The sequence below is a fragment of the Oncorhynchus mykiss genome, chromosome 15, assembly GCF_057628025.1.
Source record: "Oncorhynchus mykiss isolate SJ-2025 chromosome 15, ASM5762802v1, whole genome shotgun sequence".
Lineage (NCBI taxonomy): Eukaryota > Metazoa > Chordata > Actinopteri > Salmoniformes > Salmonidae > Oncorhynchus > Oncorhynchus mykiss.
Genome location: NC_143036.1, coordinates 7,505,190 through 7,528,406, shown reverse-complemented (window position 1 = coordinate 7,528,406; position 23,217 = coordinate 7,505,190). Strand labels below are relative to the sequence as shown.

Genomic DNA, 23,217 nt, shown 5'->3' with positions numbered 1-23,217 from the left:
AGGAGAGACAGTGAAGACCCAGTCAGGTGGAGGGTCCTAGGAGAGACAGTGAAGGCCCACTCTGATGGAGGGTTCTAAGAGACACAGTGAAGGCCCAGTCAGATGGAGGGTCCTAGGAGAGACAGTGAAGGCCCACTCAGATGGAGGGTCCTAGGAGAAACAGTGAAGGCCCACTCAGATGGAGGGTCCTAGGAGAGACCGTAAAGGCCCACTCAGATAGTCCTTTGACAGTGAAGGTCCACTCAGATGGAGGGTCCTAGGAGAGATAGTGAAGGCCCTCTCAGATGGAGGGTCCTAGGAGAGATAGTGAAGGCCCACTCAGATGGAGGGTCCTAGGAGAGACAGTGAAGGGACACAAAAGAGACGGACAGCTTCTCCCACTCCCCCTCCGGAGCAGAATTGTCTTTAGCAGAGGGCAAATTAGAAGGCCATACATTTTTTTTATAATAGAAAGATAATGAAGATTGTTACTCAATGTGTGTTCAATAACTAGGCTATATACACAGGGTACCAGTACTAATGATAACTAGTCTATATACACAGGGTACCAGTACTAATGATAACTAGTCTATATACACAGGGTACCAGTACTAATGATAACTAGTCTATATACACAGGGTACCAGTACTGATGATAACTAGGCTATATAGATAGAACCACTTCTGAAACACTTCTAAAACACTTCTGTGAGCAGGCCTTTCTAATCGACCTGGCCCGGGTATCCTGGAAGGACATTGACCTCATCCCGTCAGTTGAGGATGCCTGGTCTTTCTTTAAAAGTAACTTCCTCACCATTTTAGATAAGCATGCTCCGTTCAAAAAATGCAGAACTAAGAACAGATATAGCCCCTGGTTCACTCCAGACCTGACTGCCCTCGACCAGCACAAAAACATCCTGTGGCGGACTGCGCTAACATCGAATAGTCCCCGCGATATGCAACTGTTCAGGGAAGTCAGGAACCAATACACACAGTCAGTCAGGAAAGCTAAAGCCAACTTCTTCAGGCAGAAGTTTGCATCCTGTAGCTCCAACTCCAAAAAGTTCTGGGACACCGTCCATGGAGAACAAGAGCACCTCCTCCCAGCTGCCCACTGCACTGAGGCTAGGTAACATGGTCACCACCGATAAATCCATGATTATCGAAAACTTCAACAAGCATTTCTCAACGGCTGGCCATGCCTTCCGCCTGGCTACTCCAACCTCGGCCAACAGCCCCCCCCCCCCCCGCAGCTACTCGCCCAAGACTCTCCAGGTTCTCCTTTACCCAAATCCAGATAGCAGATGTTCTGAAAGAGCTGCAAAACCTGGACCCGTACAAATCAGCTGGGCTGGACAATCTGGACCCTCTATTCCTGAAACTATCCGCCGCCATTGTCGCAACCCCTATTACCAGCCTGTTCAACCTCTCTTTCATATCGTCTGAGATCCCCAAGGATTGGAAAGCTGCCGCAGTCATCCCCCTCTTCAAAGGGGGCGACACCCTGGACCCAAACTGTTACAGACCTATATCCATCCTGCCCTGCCTATCTAAGGTCTTCGAAAGCCAAGTCAACAAACAGGTCACTGACCATTTTGAATCCCACCGTACCTTCTCCGCTGTGCAATCTGGTTTCCGAGCCGGTCACGGGTGTACCTCAGCCACGCTCAAGGTACTAAACGATATCATAACCGCCATCGATAAAAGACAGTACTGTGCAGCCGTCTTCATAGACCTTGCCAAGGCTTTCGACTCTGTCAATCACCGTATTCTTATCGGCAGACTCAGTAGCCTCGGCTTTTCGGATGACTGCCTTGCCTGGTTCACCAATTACTTTGCAGACAGAGTTCAGTGTGTCAAATCGGAGGGCATGCTGTCCGGTCCTCTGGCAGTCTCTATGGGGGTGCCACAGGGTTCAATTCTCGGTCCGACTCTTTTCTCTGTATATATCAATGATGTTTCTCATGCTGCGGGCGATTCCCTGATCCACCTCTACGCAGACGACACCATTCTATATACTTCCGGCCCGTCCTTGGACACTGTGCTATCTAACCTCCAAACGAGCTTCAATGCCATACAGCACTCCTTCCGTGGCCTCCAACTGCTCTTAAACGCTAGTAAAACCAAATGCATGCTTTTCAACCGTTCGCTGCCTGCACCCGCACGCCTGACCAGCATCACCACCCTGGATGGTTCCGACCTTGAATATGTGGACATCTATAAGTACCTAGGTGTCTGGCTAGACTCTAAACTCTCCTTCCAGACCCATATCAAACATCTCCAATCGAAAATCAAATCAAGAGTCGGCTTTCTATTCCGCAACAAAGCCTCCTTCACTCACGCCGCCAAACTTACCCTAGTAAAACTGACTATCCTACCGATCCTCGACTTCGGCGATGTCATCTACAAAATTGCTTCCAACACTCTACTCAGCAAACTGGATGCAGTTTATCACAGTGCCATCCGTTTTGTCACTAAAGCACCTTATACCACCCACCACTGCGACTTGTATGCTCTAGTCGGCTGGCCCTCGCTACATATTCGTCGCCAGACCCACTGGCTCCAGGTCATCTACAAGTCCATGCTAGGTAAAGCTCCGCCTTATCTCAGTTCACTGGTTACGATGGCAACACCCATCCGTAGCACGCGCTCCAGCAGGTGTATCTCACTGATCATCCCTAAAGCCAACACCTCATTTGGCCGCCTTTCGTTCCAGTTCTCTGCTGCCTGTGACTGGAACGAATTGCAAAAATCGCTGAAGTTGGAGACTTTTATCTCCCTCACCAACTTCAAACATCTGCTATCTGAGCAGCTAACCGATCGCTGCAGCTGTACATAGTCTATTGGTAAATAGCCCACCCATTTTCACCTACCTCATCCCCATACTGTTTTTATTTATTTATTTTTCTGCTCTTTTGCACACCAATATCTCTACATGTACATAACCATCTGATCATTTATCACTCCAGTGTTAATCTGCATAATTGTAATTATTTGCCTACCTTCTCATGCCTTTTGCACACAATGTATATATAGACTCCCCTTTTTTCTACTGTGTTATTGACTTGTTAATTGTTTACTCCATGTGTAACTCTGTGTTGTCTGTTCACACTGCTATGCCTTATCTTGGCCAGGTCGCAGTTGCAAATGAGAACTTGTTCTCAACTAGCCTACCTGGTTAAATAAAGGTGAAATAAAAAAATAAAAAATAAAATAAAAAAATTAGCATGGGAATGTTAGCGTTGGGTCCCAGATATTAGCATGGGAATGTTAGCGTTGGGTCCCAGATAGACCCATTAGCATGGGAATGTTAGCACTGGGACCCAAATAGAACCATTAGCATGGGAATGTTAGCGCTGGGACCCAGATAGAACCATTAGCATGGGAATGTTAGCGCTGGGTCCCAGATAGAACCATTAGCATGGGAATGTTAGCGTTGGGTCCCAGATATTAGCATGGGAATGTTAGCGTTGGGTCCCAGATAGAACCATTAGCATGGGAATGTTAGTGTTGGGTCCCAGATAGAACCATTAGCGTTGGGTTCCAGATAGAACCATTAGCATGGGAATGTTAGCATTGGGTCCCAGATATAACCATTAGCATGGGAATGTTAGCGTTGTGTCCCAGATAGAACCATTAGCGTTGTGTCCCAGGTAGAACCATTAGCATGGGAATGTTAGCGTTGTGTCCCAGGTAGAACCATTAGCTTGGGAATGTTAGCATTAGGTCCCAGATAGAACCATGCTTACAGTATGTGTTCTGTTAGGAAGGTAAACACGTGAATTGCTTTCTCACAAAATAAACAGTTATACTGTGGTGAAAATAACAAGCTTACAGTGTTGGGGAGTAGTGAACTACATGTAATTCAACAAGTAATCAAACTGAATGTTGCGTTAGCATGGTGGTAGTGGAACTATCCTGGGAAAAAAATTTAAACGCAACATGCAACAATTTAAAAGATTTGACAGAGTTACAGTTCATATAAGAAAAATCAGTCCATTGAAATAAATTCATTAGGACCTTACCTATTGATTTCACAGAACCACCCACTGGGGAGCCAGGCCCAGCCAATCAGAATGAGTTTTTCACCACAAAAGGGATTTATTAAAGACAGAAATACACCTGTCACGGGGGAAGGATTATATTGGAAAAGGATACAAGCTCACTAACATGGATGCAAACCCATTTTAGATCAATGAGCTTTTTGTGCCAATGGAAAAATGTTTTGGTTTATTTTCTTTTGCTCATGAAACAAGGGACCAACACTTTACATGTTGCGTTTTTTTTCAGTGTAAATTCCAATCTTGGTAGTGTTTTCGGTGGTTAATTCCCCCCCCAAAAATTGGTGTGTGTTGAAGCTAAATACTGGAACTATACACTACTTTTTTTGTGTTTAATGAAATGAATTATGGGTGAAGTAGGCAAGAACGTCCTCACTTGAATCCGATCTGCCTAGTTGAATCCGATCTGCCTAGTTGAATCCGATCTGCCTAGTTGAATCCGATCTGCCTAGTTGAATCCGATCTGCCTAGTTGAATCCGATCTGCCTAGTTGAATCATGGTTGTGTTTAATAGTATCAATTACATGTTCTGTGAACATGTGAAAACGTCCTTTCTTTCACCATTTCAGATTTAGATGTGATCATTTCTAAACTACAGTGCATTCGGAAAGTATTGAGACCCCTTGACTTTTTCCACATTTTGTTACGTTACAGCCTTATTCTAAAATCAATTAAATACATGCCAGGTTTCCTCCAGATGTGACTCTTGGCATTCAGGCCAAATAGTTCAATCTTGGTTTCATCAGACCAGAGAATCTTGTTTCTCATGGTCTGAGAGTTGTTAACAAACTATAGTTTTGGCAAGTCGGTTAGGAAATCTACTTTGTGTATGACACAAGTTATTTTTTCCAACAATTGTTTACAGACAGATTATTTCACTTAATCACAATTCCAGTTCTATTTTTGTTTCATCAGACCAGAGGACATTTCTCCAAAAAATACGATCTTTGTCCCCATGTGCAGTTGCAAACTGTAGTCTGTCTTTTTTTGTTGTGGTTTTGGAGCAGTGACTTCTTCCTTGCTGAGCGGCCTTTCAGGTTATGTCGATATAGGACTTGTTTTTACTGTGGATATAGATAATTTTGTACCTGTTTCCTCCAGCATCTTCACAAGGTCATTTGCTGTTGTTCTGGGATTGATTTGTACTTTTCACACCAAAGTACGTTCATCTCTAGGAGACAGAACACGTCTCCTTCCTGAGCGGTATGACAGCTGCGTGGTCCCATGGTGTTTATACTTGCGTACTATTGTTTGTACAGATGAACGTGGTACCTTCAGGTGTTTGGAAATTGCTCCCAAGGATGAACCAGACTTGTGGAGGTCTACACATTCTTTCCAGAGGTCTTGGCGGATTTTTTTGGATTTTCCCATGATGTCAAGCAAAGTGACAGAGTTTGAAGGTAGGCCTTGAAATACATCCACAGGTACACCTCCAATTGACTCAAATTATGTCAATTTGGCTATCAGAAGCTTCTAAAGCCACGACATCTTTTTCTGGAATTTTCCAAGCTGTTTAAAGGCACAGTCAACTTAGTGTATGTAAACTTCTGACCCACTGGAATTGTGATACAGTGAATAATAAGTAAAATAATCTGTCTGTACACAATTGTTGCAAAAATGATTTGTGTCATACACAAAATAGGTGTCCTAACTGACTTGCCAAAACTATAGTTTGTTATTAAGAAATGTGTGGAGTGGTTGAAAAACAAGTTTTAATGACTAACCAACCTAAGTGTATGTAAACTTCCAACTTCAACTGTATATATAAAAATAAAACACAAACAAATCACGTTTTTGACTACACTGGGCCTTTAAGCTGGGTATCTGTATTTATAGGGTTGTATTCTGCCTCAATACAGTATTTACATGAAAATCAGAATTGCACAGCACTTGTCAACTCATCTAAATTCTCTGAATAGATTCAGTACCTGAGCAGGTGTTGGATGAGGAACTGCAGGGTCTTGTAGTGGGCCCGGGGCAGCTGTCTCAGGAGGTCTTGATCTTGAACAGGACCCGATTGAGCTCCATACTGACCTGCGGCGGGGTCATGGAGGCGGGGCTGACCCTGGACGCTTCCACCTCGTCCACGATGATGTCCTGGCTCTCCTTGGCCAGGCCGATGAAGTCATTGTAGAAACGGAACAGGATGAGAGGCTCCGGAAGCTACAGGGAGAGAAAATAAACAAGAAAGTTAATTTTAAACTAGAATGAAGACAAATATACAACAGACAGGAATGGAGACGAAGAGAGAAGCTATAAACTAGCAATGAATGAAGACAAGGAAGATAAGTCAACATTATTGGGCTAGTGTGCGGTCTGTCTGACTGGGGTACTCTGTAATTACACTCTTAGAAAAAAGGGTTTGAAAAGGGTTCTTCGGCTGTTCCCATAGGATACACTTTTTGGTTCTATCTGGAGGAAAAATAAAGGTTTGTTATTCAAAGGGTTCTCCTATGGGGACAGCCGAAGAACACTTTAAGGTTCTGGATAGTAACTATCTTGTCCTGAAGAAGTCTGTCTGGTCTGGTCTGTCTGACCCACCTGTCTCAGGTAGAGTTTGAGCACGTTGCTGATGTCATGGGGGTAAAGGTCAGATAGCTCCACGAGGTCCTTGCCGTTCTCAAATACCTGACAGAGCTTCTCCACACGGGACTTGGCACCATTCACGCGGTAGATCCCCTGGACAACCAAGACACAACACATCAGCTCAGATTTTGGCCATTTTATTATCCTAACAAGCATCTTTTCCCCGCAAAAACAGAACATCTTCAGAGGTGGGTTGACATCTGAAACAATGGAGAATATTTACCAAAACAAGCTAGGCTATATAATGTTCCTTGAAAATGCTAGCATTATGTTACCTTGGGGCGGCAGGGTAGCCTAGTGGTTAGAGCGTTGAACTAGTAACCGGAAGGTTGCAAGTACAAACCATCGAGCTGACAAGGTACAAATCTGTCGTTCTGCCCCTGAACAAGACAGTTAACCCACTGTTCCTAGGATGTCATTGAAAATAAGAATTTGTTCTTAACTGACTTGCCTGGTTAAATAAAGGTAAAATAAAGGTAAAATAAAAACCTTCATGTCCAGCGTGATCTCAGAGGTACACTTCCTGATGATGAAAGGGATTCCATCTGGGTTGTTCCTGACTGCCTGGGTCAACACCAAAGAGGTGTAGTCTACCATGCAGTTTCTTATGACCACACTGGATAGCCAGGGTCTCCAGACACTTCTTATGGCAGGCCAGGAAGCACTGGGAAAACAGCAGAGGGGTCCGAAAGTTAATGTCAGCTAGCAACATGTCAGCTAGCTACTGTATATATAATTCATCTGGCATATGCTTTTATCCAAAACGACTAACAGTACAGTGAGTATGTTATCGACAGCGGGAATTTAACCCACGACCTTGGCGTTGCTAGCGCCACACTCTCACAGAGCCACGGCGATACATAAATCGTATGAATAATAATCATCTGAATAATAATAATCTGAATAATAATCTGAATAATAATAATAATAATAATAATAATAATAATAATCTGAATAATAATAATAATAATAATAATAATAATAATAATCTGAATAATAATAATAATAATAATAATAATTCCCTTCAAGTAACCATCTTTCACTGTCCTGTTCCAATGTATCCAAATATTATCTCAATGTCTCATAAAGATGTAATGTAACTCCATGTAAAATGAGCAGAGCTGAGAGAAGGTTCTAGTGAGAGGATAGTACAGGCTCCCAGAAAGAGGCCAAGATACCCAGTGGTGGATGATGGAGGTCTGTGGTCTATAGACTCTTTCCTATTGGGATTAGAACAGGGCTTCTTAACCTGTTTTAATTATTAACTGTACCCCAATCACACTTACCTACTGTACCCCCAATCACATTTACCTACAGTACCCCCAATGACATTTACCTACCGTACCCCCAATCACATTTACCTACCGTATCCACAAACACATTTACCTTCCGTACCACAAACACATTTACCTACCGTACCCCCAAACACATTTTGCTCTACCTGAAGTACCCCCTAATGTGCAACTGATCATTACGCCTATTTTCCTGTGAGTCTTTCCAATTCCAAACTGCTGATAGGCCAGGTACTTCCAGGTACTTTGCCCGACCTCACTAATGTTCTTGTGGTTGAATGGAAACAAGTCCCTGCAAAATTTTTCCAACATCTAGTGGAAAGCCTTCCCAGAAGAGTGGAGGCTATTATAGCAGTAAAGGGGAGGACCAACTCCATATTAATGCCCATGATTTTGGAAGGAGATGTTTGACGAGCAGGTGTCCACATACTTTTGGTCATGTGTATGTTCTGCTGTCATTCCAAACCTTGTTTTGCTCAGTCAGTGTACCTCTAAGATTCATTTTTTGGGGGTGTTTATATTTGTCTTTTTTCCAATTACATGTTTTATTTATTTTACATATACCAACACCCCCCTGGGACTGGGGGTCACAGCCAGGGTCAGCCATTATCAATGGCAACCCTGGAGCAATTAGGGTTAAGTGCCTCAGCTCAAGGGCACATAGACAGTTCTCTGTCACCTTGTCGCCTCTGAGATTCCAGATAGAAATATTTAGGTTGCTGGTCTAATGCTCTAGCCGCTAGGCTACTTTTGCATTGCCGCTGAAGAGATCACCTCTCCAACAGACTGTTTTAACACATTCTGAACTGTTACACTATACTCTTAGGACAATTCAAGTATGACCAACCGTTTTACCTCACTCACACACTCACTCACCTTCTACCTTCTCTGAACTCAAATTCAAATTCCCAAAACTTTATTGACATGAAAAGTGTGACAACATACTTTTCCAAAGCAAACGTTTAGCGCCACTATCAAATGAATGAACTATCTGACTCACCGTTGTCTGAGGGTGGCTCTCTCTCATCCAGGTCATCCGCTGACGACATGGTCCCCGTGGAAATGGTTCTGCGTAATCTCATGTTGAAGTCCCCTGAGCAGGAGGCAGTGAACACACAAAATATCCTCATGGTATCTTGTCAATAGTACGATCTAGCTACTCACTACTACTGTCGCCTGTCTAACTGAGGCCTGGTCTAGTAATAGTACTAGATCCTTGGTTTGGGAGGTTATCTCAGAGTGTTTGCTCCTTTCTAGCCATAGCTTCAGGCCTTGATTATGAACTGACTGACTGACAAAGAGTCCACTTATTATAAGACATGGTTGAGATTGAGGGGCGTGGCACCCCTGCGCCCACCAATGGCAAGTGGTCAGGAGTCCAGCAAGGGACCACTCACAAGATGTTCTGGGCAATTCATACCTCCATTCACTGATGAATCCCTCTGCTTGATTCCCTTATCGTTCTGATAATGGCCTGGACAAGAGGCCCATCTCAGTGACAGGGCACATTTCTCGAGACATTGGGGCACTTTGGGAATAAAGGAATGAACCGACTGGCTAGATTGCAAACACTCATTCCAATCATTCTAGATTTGTATGAGTTCAAAAGGTTCTAACGAGTCAGATTGATCAATCCAATTAAGTTCATTGTAAACTAGTTAATTAAAACACCTCACTCAGGAATTGTTGTTGTGTATGATAACAGCATGAGAGAAATGGTAACACTCGAAGTAATTTAAATGAAACCTATCATAACACATAATGAAAACCAAACAACAGAAATCAGCATGTTACATAATCCACAGAATGCAACACATGGATGAACACCGACCAGAATAACACAAAACTCCAGAAAATGTCAGGCATGCTCTGTCTGTCTGTCTGTCTGTCTGTCTGTCTGTCTGTCTGTCTGTCTGTCTGTCTGTCTGTCTGTCTGTCTGTCTGTGTCATGTCTAGGAGGGTGCTACCTGCCCCAGGTATGTTTGGTGGAGGAGGAATAATGGTCTAGGGCTGTTTTTCATGGTTCGGGCTAGGCCCCTTAATTCCAGTGAAGGGAAATCTTAACGCTAAGACATTCTAGATGATTCTGTGCTTCCAACTTTGTGGCAACAGTTTGGAGAAGGCCCTTTCCTGTTTCATCATGACAATGCCCCCCGTGCACAAAATGAGGTCCATGCGGAAATGATTTGTCGAGATCTGTGTGGAAGAACTTGACTAGCCTTGACTAACAGGCTAGTGTAGTGTAGGTTGTGTGGAGATAGGGCTCTGGGCTAAGAAGGGTGGGAAGACAAGGCCTTACCTTAGGCTGGCGGTGGGGCAATCCATGGATTGGGACTCACTGCTGCCTCCGGTGCTCTCTGAGTCACTGCACATCCACCCCGCCCTGACTACCCGTTCCCCAGGCTCGGAACGGGCCCTGGAACCTCAGAGCTGGGACAAACAAAAGGGAATAGTCATGTAATTTGTTACTGTCAGAAGTCAGAATTACACATGTATAAGTATTGATCTAATCCAATGGTAGAATACTGAACTTGGATTTGTTTGAGTTTTTTTAAATGCATGTTTATTTTATATTTAAATAAAAAACATTTGAAAAAACAATAATAGACTAGTAATTCATTTTATTCAAATTCTGTCATTGAAATTCAGTAACCAACTAAAGTAACCATAGACTGGACTAGATAGCTAATTGTTTCCTAGATAGCATAATGAGTAGGTCACGTGGGAAAGAGGAGCACATTCATTTAGTATCAAGTGGTTCACATTGAAACACTTGAGAATCACAAAAGAGCAATACCATTCCAAAAGACCTCTTTACAAATGAATACAAACAACAATGATTTATCATGAATGGGTTGATTATGAAAGCATGAATTTAACATTCAAAATGTGATTTTCTTTTCAATGTCTTTTAGGCGACCTGGATATGAAATAGACAGAGATTACCAAACTGAGATAGTAATTGAACTCTTCCACAGATGATAACATGGTGAAATTATGCCTACAAAAAAAAAACGACTTGTCATGAGAGTCAGAGAGTTTCTAAACCCAGAGGCACAACATCGCAAAACCTCTGGGACACTGTTGCAGGAATTAAATTCCTCTGTTTTAATACCCAATTAAAATCAAACACTCTGTCAATTCATAAGGATATGTATGACCCTTATTAGTATAAAAATGGACAGAGCCCAGTCTTAAAGTCAAACAGCAGCCTTTATTCACGAGAGTACTGCTCCTTACACATTTTACCACAGGTTATAAACTGAAAATGACGTCAGCGTTTTCTAAATGTTCCGTCTCTTCTTGACACTGGTAGAAAGGCTCTATAGTTCTCAAGCCTTCCCTCCTCGCCTAGAACCAAGGTCAGCTAGTGTAGATAAGCATTCTAGCCAGTCTGGCGATATAGTTCATTCATTTCTACCAAGGAACAGACAGTCATTGTTCTAATTTTTGATTATATTTACACACATTATATTCAGTACTAGGATTAAGAAAGAAAATTCATACATATACAGTAACATAATAGTATTCTGATTAGTACATATACAGTAACATAATAGTATTCTGATTAGTATACATATACAGTAACATAATAGTATTCTGATTAGTACATACACAGTAACATAATAGTATTCTGATTAGTACATACACAGTAACATAATAGTATTCTGATTAGTACATACACAGTAACATAATAGTATTCTGATTAGTACATATACAGTAACATAATAGTATTCTGATTAGTACAGACACAGTAACATAATAGTATTCTGATTAGTACATATACAGTAACATAATAGTATTCTGATTAGTACATATACAGTAACATAATAGTATTCTGATTAGTACATATACAGTAACATAATAGTATTCTGATTAGTACATATACAGTAACATAATAGTATTCTGATTAGTACAGACACAGTAACATAATAGTATTCTGATTAGTACAGACACAGTAACATAATAGTATTCTGATTAGTACATATACAGTAACATAATAGTATTCTGATTAGTACATATACAGTAACATAATAGTATTCTGATTAGTACATATACAGTAACATAATAGTATTCTGATTAGTCAGTCCTGATTGAAATGTATACATAATTAGTCATTATTGATAAAAATTCCCTTAACAGACACAGATCAAACAGACTAGGCCAGGTTTTAGGGTTTGGAAAATTAAAAAGAGAAGGGAAAAAAAATCTATCTATCTATCTATCTATCTATCTATCTATCTATCTATCTATCTATCTATCTATCTATCTGTCTGTCTGTCTGTCTGTCTGTCTGTCTGTCTGTCTGTCTGTCTGTCTGTCTGTCTGTCTGTCTGTCTGTCTGTCTGTCTGTCTGTCTGTCTGTCTGTCTGTCTGTCTGTCTGTCTGTCTGTCTGTCTGTCTGTCTGTCTGTCTGTCTGTCTGTCTGTCTGTCTGTCTGTCTGTCTGTCTGTCTGTCTGTCTGTCTGTCTGTCTGTCTGTCTGTCTGTCTGTCTGTCTGTCTGTCTGTCTGTCTCTCTCTCTCTCTCTCTCTCTCTCTCTCTCTCTCTCTCTCTCTCTCTCTCTCTCTCTCTCTCTCTCTCTCTCTCTCTCTCTCTCTCTCTCTCTCTCTCTCTCTCTCTCTCTCTCTCTCTCTCTCTCTCTCTCTCTCTCTCTCTCTCTCTCTCTCTCTCTCTCTCTCTCTCTCTCTCTCTCTCTCTCTCTCTCTCTCTCTCTCTCTCTCTCTCTCTCTCTCTCTCTCTCTCTCTCTCTCTCTCTCTCTCTCTCTCTCTCTCTCTGCAAATCACTGGATATAGAACTATTTTTTTTCTGTCTAAAGCAGTAGCTCTCTGTTAAAATCTCCCTACTCTCCCACAGAGAATAACTCTACTCATTTGTTTTGATAACGACTCTTCGGTACGATGATGCATCACATGTTTTTTAGGTCTTTCAGCTATTCAGGTTTAGATCAAGTGAAGCCGCATTAGTAGTATAAATCAAGATCACATCATCCATCCGGTGTTCCTCTCACCCTGTTACAGTACGAGACAGTGGCATCGAAGGAGTAGGACTGGGTCTGTCCAAATGGGCAGGAAGACTCCTGACGAAGTCGATGTAGTGTTGGCCTCTGGCCTCATCCGCCTACGGAACAAGGCAGGGAGGGGGGGGGGGGGGGGGGGTAACAACATGTCACCACTACAATCCACTGATCAAAATGGTAATATCTTCAGTATGTGAATGTGGATTCTAATTTATTTGCTAAGAAGTTATTAACTGTTATTTGATTGTGTATCTGAGTGAAGACTAGGCCTCAGTGATGAGTTTTGGGCCTCATAGGTAAGATTTGAGACTCAGGGAGTAACTAAGGCCTCATGGGCTACGCTATAGGTTTCATGGAGGATGTATGGGCCTCACGGTCGAGCTATGGGCCTCACGGTCAAGCTATGGGCCTCAGGGACGAGCTATGGGCCTCAGGGACGAGCTATGGGCCAGTACGAAAAAAAAAGTATTGCACTAACTACTGTAAGTCGCTCTGGATGAGTCTTCTAAATGACTATAATGGTATGTAATAATAGATGAGCTATTGGCCTTAGACGAGCTATGGGCCTCAGGTACGATGTCTTACCTTCTGCAGAGCCTCCTCCTCCAGCCTGCGTCTCTTCTCCAGCTTGGCTGATCCCAGCTGCTCCTCCTCCACTCGGGTGGTGGACACCCGGGCCTTCTCATACTCCTCCTGTCTCTGGGCCTGCAGAACACGGGCCTTCCTCAGGGCGCTATCCGTTTCATGCTGAAAACACACACAGCGTTAACACAAGAGAAACACAAGGCAAACAAACACACTAACACAGTCATGTCTAGACAGGATACAGATGTCAAATTGAGGTTTTAGCTAACCCTAACGCTAACCCTTTTCCTAACCTTAACCTAATTATCCTAACCGGTTCCATTAATTATCATAACCTGCTGTATAAATTATCATAACCTGCTACGAAATGTCAATTCTGACATACGCAGTATACCTTCTAGTTGACTGCAATTGAGCATTTCGTTGGGCGGTGAATGCCATGTGTACCCTGTACATACAACTAATCAAAAAAGTTCAAGTCAAAACCCACTAACAAACATGTGCTGAATCAGTACTAAATCATTGTTCATGGTTCAACTTCAATTTTCTCTCACACTGCAAAAGGAAACACACAGAAACTATCCTTAGAGACATACAGAACCAGTCAAAGGTTTGGACACACCTACTCAAGGGTTTTTCTTTATTTGTACTATTTTATACATTGTAGAATAATAGTGAAGACATCAACACTATGAAATAACACATATGGAATCATGTAGTAACCCAAAAAGGGTTAAACATATCAAAATATAATTTTTGTTTGAGATTCTTCAAAGTAGCCACCCTTTGCCTTGACGACAGCTTTGCACTCTTGGCATTCTCTCAACCAGCTTCATGAGGTAGTCAACTGGAATATATTTAAATTAACAGGTGTGCCTTGTGGAATTTCTTTCATTCTTAAAATCAGTTGTGTTGTGACAAGGTAGGGGTGGTATACAGAAGATAGCCCTATTTGGTAAAATACCAAATCCATATTATGGCAAGAACAGCTCAAATAAGCAAAGATAAACGAGGCATGAAGGTTAGTCAATCCGGAAAATGTCAAGTACTTTAAGTTTCTTCAAGTGCAGTCGCAAAAACCATCAAACACTATGAATAAACTGGCACTCATGAGGACCGCCACAGGAAAGGAAGACCCAGAGTTGCTTCTGCTGCAGAGGATAAGTTCATTAGAGTTACCCGCCTCAGAAATTGCAACCCAAATAAATGTTTCAGAGTTCAAGTAGCAGACACATCTCAACATCAACTGTTCAGAGGAGACTGTGTGAATCAGGCCTTCATGGTTGACTTGGTGCAAAGAAACTACTACTAATGTACACCAATGAGATGAAGAGACTTGCTTGGGACAAGAAACACGAGCAATGGACATTAGACCAGTGAAAATCTGTCCTTTGGTTGATGAGTCCAAATTGGAGATTTTTGTTTCCAACCGCCGTGTCTTTATGAGATGCAGAGTAGGTGAACAGATGATCTCCGTATATGTGGTTCCCACTGTGAAGCATGGAGGAGGTGGATGGTGTGGGGGTGCTTTACTGGTGACACTGTCAGTGATTTACTTAGAATTCAAGGCACACTTAACCAGTATGGCTACCACATAATTCTGCAGCGATACACCATCCCATCTGGTTTATGCTTAGTGGGACTATCATTTGATTTTCAACAGGACAATGACCCAACACACCTCCAGGCTGTGTAAGGGCTATTTGACCAAAAAGGAGAGTGATGGAGTGCTGCATCAGATGACCTGGCCTCCACAATCACCCAACCTCAAACCAACTGAGATGGTTTGGGATGAGTTGAACTGCAGAGTGAAGGAAAAGCAGCAAACACATGCTCAGCATATGTGGAAACTCCTTCAAGAGAGTTGTAAAACCCTTCCTCATGAAGCTAGTTGAGAGAATGCCAAGAGTGTGCAAAGCTGTCATCAAGGCAAAGGATGGTTACTTAGAAAAACAATGTAAACACATTTTTGGTTACTACATGATTCCATAGTTTTGATGTCTTCACTATTATTCTACAATGTATAAAAAATAAGTTTGTGTCCAAACTTTTGACTGGATCTTTCTCTCTCTCTCTCTATCACAGATAGGGATATTACTGGAAACTTTCTATGTTTACCAGTAAACTACCAGAATGTTGGTATCATTCAAAGATTTTATGTAAATTCTCACAATACATCTAGTGGACCTTTTGAGTACTTCAGATTATCTCAGGTGTCTGAAATAATCTCTGGCCCTCTATGTGGCTTTATCATGGGTAAAATATATGAATAAGATGATTTAAAAAAAATACAAAGTAGAATGACAAAGCTGTAAAACATTTTCCTAAATATAAACCATCAACTTAGTGAATACTATTGGTGTTTAATATTTGCCTGACGACTCAAACTGAATACTTCCGCTGTTCTATTTTAGCTACATACTTCTGGCATCATTGAAGTTGTTTGTGATGAAGTCAAAATGAGGGGTGTTGTACAAAACTAAGGCATCAGCGATTGGATCATCGTTAACCAATCAGAGTCTCAAAACCAATGACACTGTGTGCAGCTCTCCCGGACGGTACTAACAGAAATAACATGAGAATATCCGCTTCAGCTAAGCTTCCCAGAAAAGCAACGAAAACAAGCAAGCAGGCAACAAAAAAAAAGCCTACGTTAACATATGTAGCTTAAGAAACATGACGTGAATAACTTGCTAGTAACAGATGACTCGTATTTTCTCTGAAACTCACCTAGACAATACCTTTGATGATATAGTGGTAGCAATACAAGGTTGTAACATCTACAGAAAAGACAAATGCCAGTGGTGGAAGTGTTGCTGTTTATATTCAGAACCACATTCATGTAAAGCTTAGAGGATCTCATGTTAAATACAGTTGAAGTAATATGGCTACAGGTTAATCTGCTTCACCTAAATCAGATTATTGTGGGAAGCTGCTATAGACCACCAAGTGCTAACAGTCAGTATCTGGATAACGTGTGAAATTCTTCATAATGTATGTGATATCAAAATAGAGGTATATTTTCTGGGTGATTTAAATATTGACTGGCTTCCATCAAGCTGCCCCACTCAAGAAAAAGCTTCAAACTGTAACCAGTTCCTGTAACCTGGATCAGGTTATCACTCAACCTACAAGGGTTGTTACAAAACAGCACAGGAATTAAATCATCAACATATATTGATAACATCTTTACCAATGCTGCAGAAATTATCTTTACAGCAGTATCCAAATCCATTGGATGTAGTGATCACAATATAGCAGCCATATCTTGGAGAACCAAAGTTCCAAACACTGGGCCTAATATAGTGTATAAGAGGTCATACAAGAAGTTTGTAGGGATTCCTATGTTGTTGATGTAAACAATATGTGTTGGTCTGTGGTTTGTAATGAGGAGCAAACAGACATTGCACTTGATACATATATGACATGGCTTATCCCAGTTACTGATAAGGATGCACCCATTATGTAAATGACTATAAAAACTGTTAAATCCCTGTGGATTGATGAGGAATTGAAAAATGTTATGGCTGAGAGGGATGAGGCAAAAGGAATGTCAAATAAGTCTGGCTGCACAACCGATTGGCAAACATACTGCAAATTGAGAAACCATGTGACGAATCTAAATAAAAAGAAGAAACCATAGTATGAAACAAAGATAAATGAGAAAGAACGATAGTAAAAAGCTTAGGAGCATCTTCAATTAAATTTTTTGAAAAATGGCAAACTCAGCTCCATAATTCAATTTAGCTCCATCCTTCATTGAATCAGATTGGGTTTTCTAATGAATGGACACTGATTTTTCCAACTACTTTAATGATTGTTTCATTGGTAAGATTAGCAAATTTAGGTATATATCTGACCAAATTATGGAAAGACAAGAATTGTAATTTTGAATTCCGTAAAGTGAGTGTGGAAGGCGTAAAAAAAAAAATATAGTTGTCTATCAACAATGACAAGCCAACGGGGTCTGACAAATTGGATGGAAAATGACTGAGGATAATAGCAGACGATATTGCCACTCCTATTTGCCATATATTCAATTTAAGCCCACTGGAAAGCGTGTGCCCTCAGGCCTGGGGGGAAGCAAAAGTAATTCCGCTACCCAAGAATAGTAAAGCCTCCTTTACTGGCTAAAATAGCCGACCAATCAGCATGTTACCAACCTTTAGTAAACTTTTGGAAACAATAGTGTTTGACCAGATACAATGCTATTTTACAGTAAACAAATTGACAACAGACTTTCAGCACGGTTATATGGAAGGACATTCAACAAGCATAGGACTTACACAAATGACTGATGATTGGCTGAGAGAAATTGATGATAAAAAGATTGTGGAGGCTGTTTTGCTAGACTTCAGTGTGACTTTTGACATTATCGATCATATGTGTTATTGCTTTACAACCCCTGTTATATTGTGGATAAAGAGTTACCTGTCTAACAGAACACAGATGGTGTTCTTTAATGAAAGCAACTCCAACATAAGGTAGAATCAGGAATTCCCCAGGGCAGCTGTTTAGGCCCATTACTTTTTCAATCTTTACTAAAGACATGCCACTGGCTTTGACTAGTGTGTTTATGTATGTGCATGTGTGTCAACACTATACGGGTCAGATACTGGATAGTAGACAAGTTCAATATGAGGGTTTCAGCATGAAATATCCTTTATATATTTATTTCACTCCGACAATTAATCCACAGATAAAACGGAAAACCAGATGTGTTTCTCGTCATCTCTCCTCCTTCCTTCGGGCTTCTTTTTCTTATTTTGACTTCATATGGTGGTTGGCAACCAACTTTACAGCATTACTACAACCGACCGGAGTGTGGACCTGAGTTCAACTTTCAGTCACCCACATGGGTATAACCAATGAGGAGATGGCATGTCGGTGTATGCTCCTAAAAAACAATGAGGAGATGCGAGAGGCAGGACCAATTTCCATTTTAGTACAGCCATATTCTCTAAAATGATGTTGGAGGCAGCTTATGGTAGATAAATTAACATTAAATTCTCTGGCAACAGCTCGTGGCGGCCATTCCTGCAGTCAGCATGCCAATTGCACGCTCCCTCAAAACTTGAGACATCTGAGGCATTACGTTGTGTGACAAAACTGCACATTTTAGAGGGGCATTTCATTTTCCCCAGCACAAGGTGCACCTGTGTAACGATCATGCTGCTTAATCAGCTTCTTGATATGCCACACCTGTCAGGTGGATGGATTATCTTGGCAAACGAGAAATGCTCACTAACAGGGAAGTAAAGACATTCGTGCACAACATTTGAGAGAAATAAGGTTTTTCTAATTATTTACAAAAAATACATTTTATTTCAGCTCATGAAACATGGGACCAAGAGTTTACATGTTGCATTTATATTTTTGTTCAGTATATATCAAACACGAACATGAAAGTCATCATTACCCAAATATGTTGCAATACAAATTGAGAGTCTACATAACATGAGCCAGGAGAAACCAATGGTAATTTATCCCTAAAACACTTAATCAGAGTAGTTAGGCCTGAAATGACTGAAAAAGCAGAGATTTTACTAAAAGAGAAGAGATTTGACTAAAAAAGCAGAGATTTTACCAAAAGAGAAGAGATTTGACTGAAAAAGCAGAGATTTTACCAAAAGAGAAGAGATTTGACTGAAGTGTAATCTGAAAAGGCACATAGTTTCCTGCCTTGTGATGACAGAAAAAGAGAAGGGGAAAAAGTCCAATGTAAATAGGTCTATAATCAATCTCCACAATAAACTTCCTGTCCCAGTCTCACTGGGGAGGAGAGAAAATAAACCAGGATCAGAGCAGGCAGCGCTGTCCAGCTAAACGGGCCGTGTCTGAAACGGCACCCTATTCCCTATATAGTAGACTACTTTTGAACAAAGTTCTATTGGAGCTCCCTAAGGGCCTTTGGTATGTAATCCCAGTGACGCCATTCCCCCAGGCTGTCGACGTCCTCTCTCCTCTCTGCCTAACAATGGAGATGTCTAGAGACCAGGAGGTCTCTCTCCTCTCCTTCCTCTCTGCCTAACAATGGAGATGTCTAGGCCCTGTGTCTGTGTCTGTCTGTCTGTCTGTCTGTCTGTCTGTCTGTCTGTCTGTCTCTGTCTGTCTCTGTCTGTCTCTGTCTGTCTCTGTCTGTCTGGGGTATGGAGGCATTATACGTTTTTGAGAGTGGCCCTGTTTAATTTGGGTGGAAGAAGAAGAAGGGAATACAAACAAATGCAGGCCTAGCTAGCAGCTCTCCTTAGCATCGTCTTAACATCACGCTACTGCTTTCTTCCATGTACGTAACATTGCAAAAATCAGAAACTTTCTGCCCTAAAATGATGCAGAAAAATGTATCCATGCTTTTGTTACTTCTAGGTTAAAGCACCAAATAAACTTCAGTTAGTGCAAAAAAACAAAAAATTATTATTACGGGCTGATTTCAAGGTTTTACTGCTAACCTACAAAGCATTACATGGGCTTGCTCCTACCTATCTTTCCGATTTGGTCCTGCCAGACATACCTACACGTACGCTACGGTCACAAGATGCAGGCCTCCTAATTGTCCCTAGAATTTCTAAGCAAACAGCTGGAGGCAGGGCTTTCTCCTATAGAGCTCCATTTTTATGGAATGGTCTGCCTACCCATGTGAGAGACGCATACTCGGTCTCAACCTTTAAGTCTTTACTGAAGACTCATCTCTTCAGTGGGTCATATGATTGAGTGTAGTCTGTATTATGTAGATTGATGAGGAAAAAATATAATTTAATACATTTTAGAGAATAAGGCTGTAATGTTGCAAAATCTGGAAAAAGGTCAGGGGTCTGAATACTTTCCGAATGCACTGTAATTATAAATATGGCATCAAAATGTTGAAAATCTGAGAATGAGCTCGCCTGTGGTGGTTAGCGAACCCTCAACATTCTGGCCCGTAGCCCTCCGTGGGATCGACTGTGCCACAAAAGAATGCTGAAGTGGCAAAGTTGTTATCTACGTTTATAAACACAGGGTCGCTAGTTATTATTTGTGGTCATAAACATTATTTTCAGTTAACTCTATGAGGGGGAGGGTGTTCGATTTATTTGACAGTACAAGAGGGTCATGTGAAAATATTTTTCAAGTTGAGGAGAGGGGGTGAATATTTGTATGACACTTTGAGTTGGACCAGCCCCCCCAGTAAATTGGCCTAGCCCTCCCCCCAGTAAATTGGCCTAGCCCTCCCCCCAGTAAATTGGCCTAGCCCTCCCCCCAGTAAATTGGCCTAGCCCCTCCAGTAAATTGGACTAGCCCCTCCAGTAAATTGGACTAGCCCCTCCAGTAAATTGGACTAGCCCCTCCAGTAAATTGGACTAGCCCCTCCAGTAAATTGGACTAGCCCCTCCAGTAAATTGGACTAGCCCCTCCAGTAAATTGGACTAGCCCCTCCAGTAAATTGGACTAGCCCTCCCTCCAGTAAATTGGACTAGCCCCTCCAGTAAATTGGACTAGCCCCTCCAGTAAATTGGACTAGCCCCTCCAGTAAATTGGACTAGCCCCTCCAGTAAATTGGACTAGCCCCTCCAGTAAATTGGACTAGCCCCTCCAGTAAATTGGACTAGCCCTCCCTCCAGTAAATTGGACTAGCCCCTCCAGTAAATTGGACTAGCCCCTCCAGTAAATTGGACTAGCCCCTCCAGTAAATTGGACTAGCCCCTCCAGTAAATTGGACTAGCCCCTCCAGTAAATTGGACTAGCCCTCCCTCCAGTAAATTGGACTAGCCCCTCCAGTAAATTGGACTAGCCCCTCCAGTAAATTGGACTAGCCCCTCCAGTAAATTGGACTAGCCCCTCCAGTAAATTGGACTAGCCCCTCCAGTAAATTGGACAAGCCCCCCAGTAAATTGGACTAGCCCCTCCAGTAAATTGGACAAGCCCCCCAGTAAATTGGACTAGCCCCTCCAGTAAATTGGACTAGCCCTCCCTCCAGTAAATTGGACTAGCCCCTCCAGTAAATTGGACTAGCCCCTCCAGTAAATTGGACTAGCCCCTCCAGTAAATTGGACTAGCCCTCCCTCCAGTAAATTGGACTAGCCCTCCCTCCAGTAAATTGGACTAGCCCTCCCTCCAGTAAATTGGACTAGCCCTCCCTCCAGTAAATTGGACTAGCCCTCCCTCCAGTAAATTGGACTAGCCCTCCCTCCAGTAAATTGGACTAGCCCTCCCTCCAGTAAATTGGACTAGCCCTCCCTCCAGTAAATTGGACTAGCCCTCCCTCCAGTAAATTGGACTAGCCCTCCCTCCAGTAAATTGGACTAGCCCTCCCTCCAGTAAATTGGACTAGCCCTCCCTCCAGTAAATTGGACTAGCCCTCCCTCCAGTAAATTGGACTAGCCCTCCCTCCAGTAAATTGGACTAGCCCTCCCTCCAGTAAATTGGACTAGCCCCTCCAGTAAATTGGACTAGCCCCTCCAGTAAATTGGACTAGCCCCTCCAGTAAATTGGACTAGCCCCTCCAGTAAATTGGACTAGCCCCTCCAGTAAATTGGACTAGCCCCTCCAGTAAATTGGACTAGCCCCTCCAGTAAATTGGACTAGCCCCTCCAAGTAATTTTCGAGCTGTCCAGTATTGAGATTAAAAAAATAAATAAATAAAACACATAAAGATGATCATATAACTAAGGAAATGTGTTTTGTTCATAATAACACATTTTTTTTATTAATTTTTTAAAATGTATTTATTCAACCTTTATTTAACTAGGCAAGTCAGTTAAGAACAAATTCTTATTTACAATGACGGCCTACCCCGGCAAAAACCCTAATCCGGACGACGCTGGGCCAATCACGGCCGGTTGTGATACAGCATGGAATCGACCCAGGAGCTGTAGTGACGACTCTAGCACAGCCTTAGACCGCTGTGCCACTCGGGAGCCACATTAGCTTTGACAATCAAATAAAGTTATAATTATTATTATTCAATATTATTAGCATGTTAAACGTTTTTTTTTAAAACATGTATTTTTGTTGACATCACTCTCTAACGCTGTAGCTAGCCTAGCACCTTGCAAATGACAACAGTAGGAGGATTACAATGTGTTGATAGGCTACATTAGTTAAAGGGAACATTATATCTATTTGTATGAGTTATTACGGTAATATGAACACGTCTATGTATTATAAACACTTTAGTGGTTATATGCGGACGACATTTTACTCCAATTCTCCTGGATCTCCTCATCCAAAAGATCTGACCTAACTGTACAGAAATGTCAGCATCATGCAGCCAAAAAGTAATTCCATTGCTGAGATAAAATGCATTTCCTTTGTATTTTTTCCCCCCAATATTTAACCAAATATCCACTTCTTCACCTCTCTAGGTCGCCGCCAGTTACTATTTCATCAAATAGGCTAGAGCAGCCTAGCCCACTCACCTGCTGTACGGTCCTGAAACGTTACACCTCGTAAAATCCCCGCTATCGTAGATTACTCTTGAAATGCACAACATAATCAATGCGTCTTTCCTAAAGCCTCTCTGTCTGAGCCGCTAAAAAAACTTCCCCAAAATTGTGATTTTTGTCGGACGTCCGCCTCTTGGCTCACTCTCCGGGCACGAATATCCTCCTCCTCTTCTCACGTGACTCAGTGGGCGACTTGTGAAGAAGAGGTTTGGGTCCCATCCCCTCCCCTAACATCAGGTGTCTTATGTTTTGGTGTGTCGTGACTCAATTGTT

The 23,217-nt window shown here is 41.9% G+C and overlaps 1 protein-coding gene across 1 annotated transcript; it reads right to left on the bottom strand.

The window, feature by feature from the left end:
- Positions 1–3,812: 3,812 nt before the first annotated feature.
- Positions 3,813–23,127, bottom strand: LOC110489541 (rho GTPase-activating protein 29). Its single transcript, XM_036945695.2, has 8 exons — positions 22,918–23,127; positions 13,523–13,684; positions 12,929–13,038; positions 10,217–10,347; positions 8,918–9,010; positions 7,115–7,289; positions 6,581–6,718; positions 3,813–6,202 (listed from the first exon to the last, which is right to left on the bottom strand). Exons 6-8 carry the CDS (start codon positions 7,220–7,222, stop codon positions 6,026–6,028), a joined length of 423 nt encoding a protein of 140 aa, XP_036801590.2. The 5' UTR covers positions 7,223–7,289; positions 8,918–9,010; positions 10,217–10,347; positions 12,929–13,038; positions 13,523–13,684; positions 22,918–23,127; the 3' UTR covers positions 3,813–6,025.
- Positions 23,128–23,217: the final 90 nt, after the last annotated feature.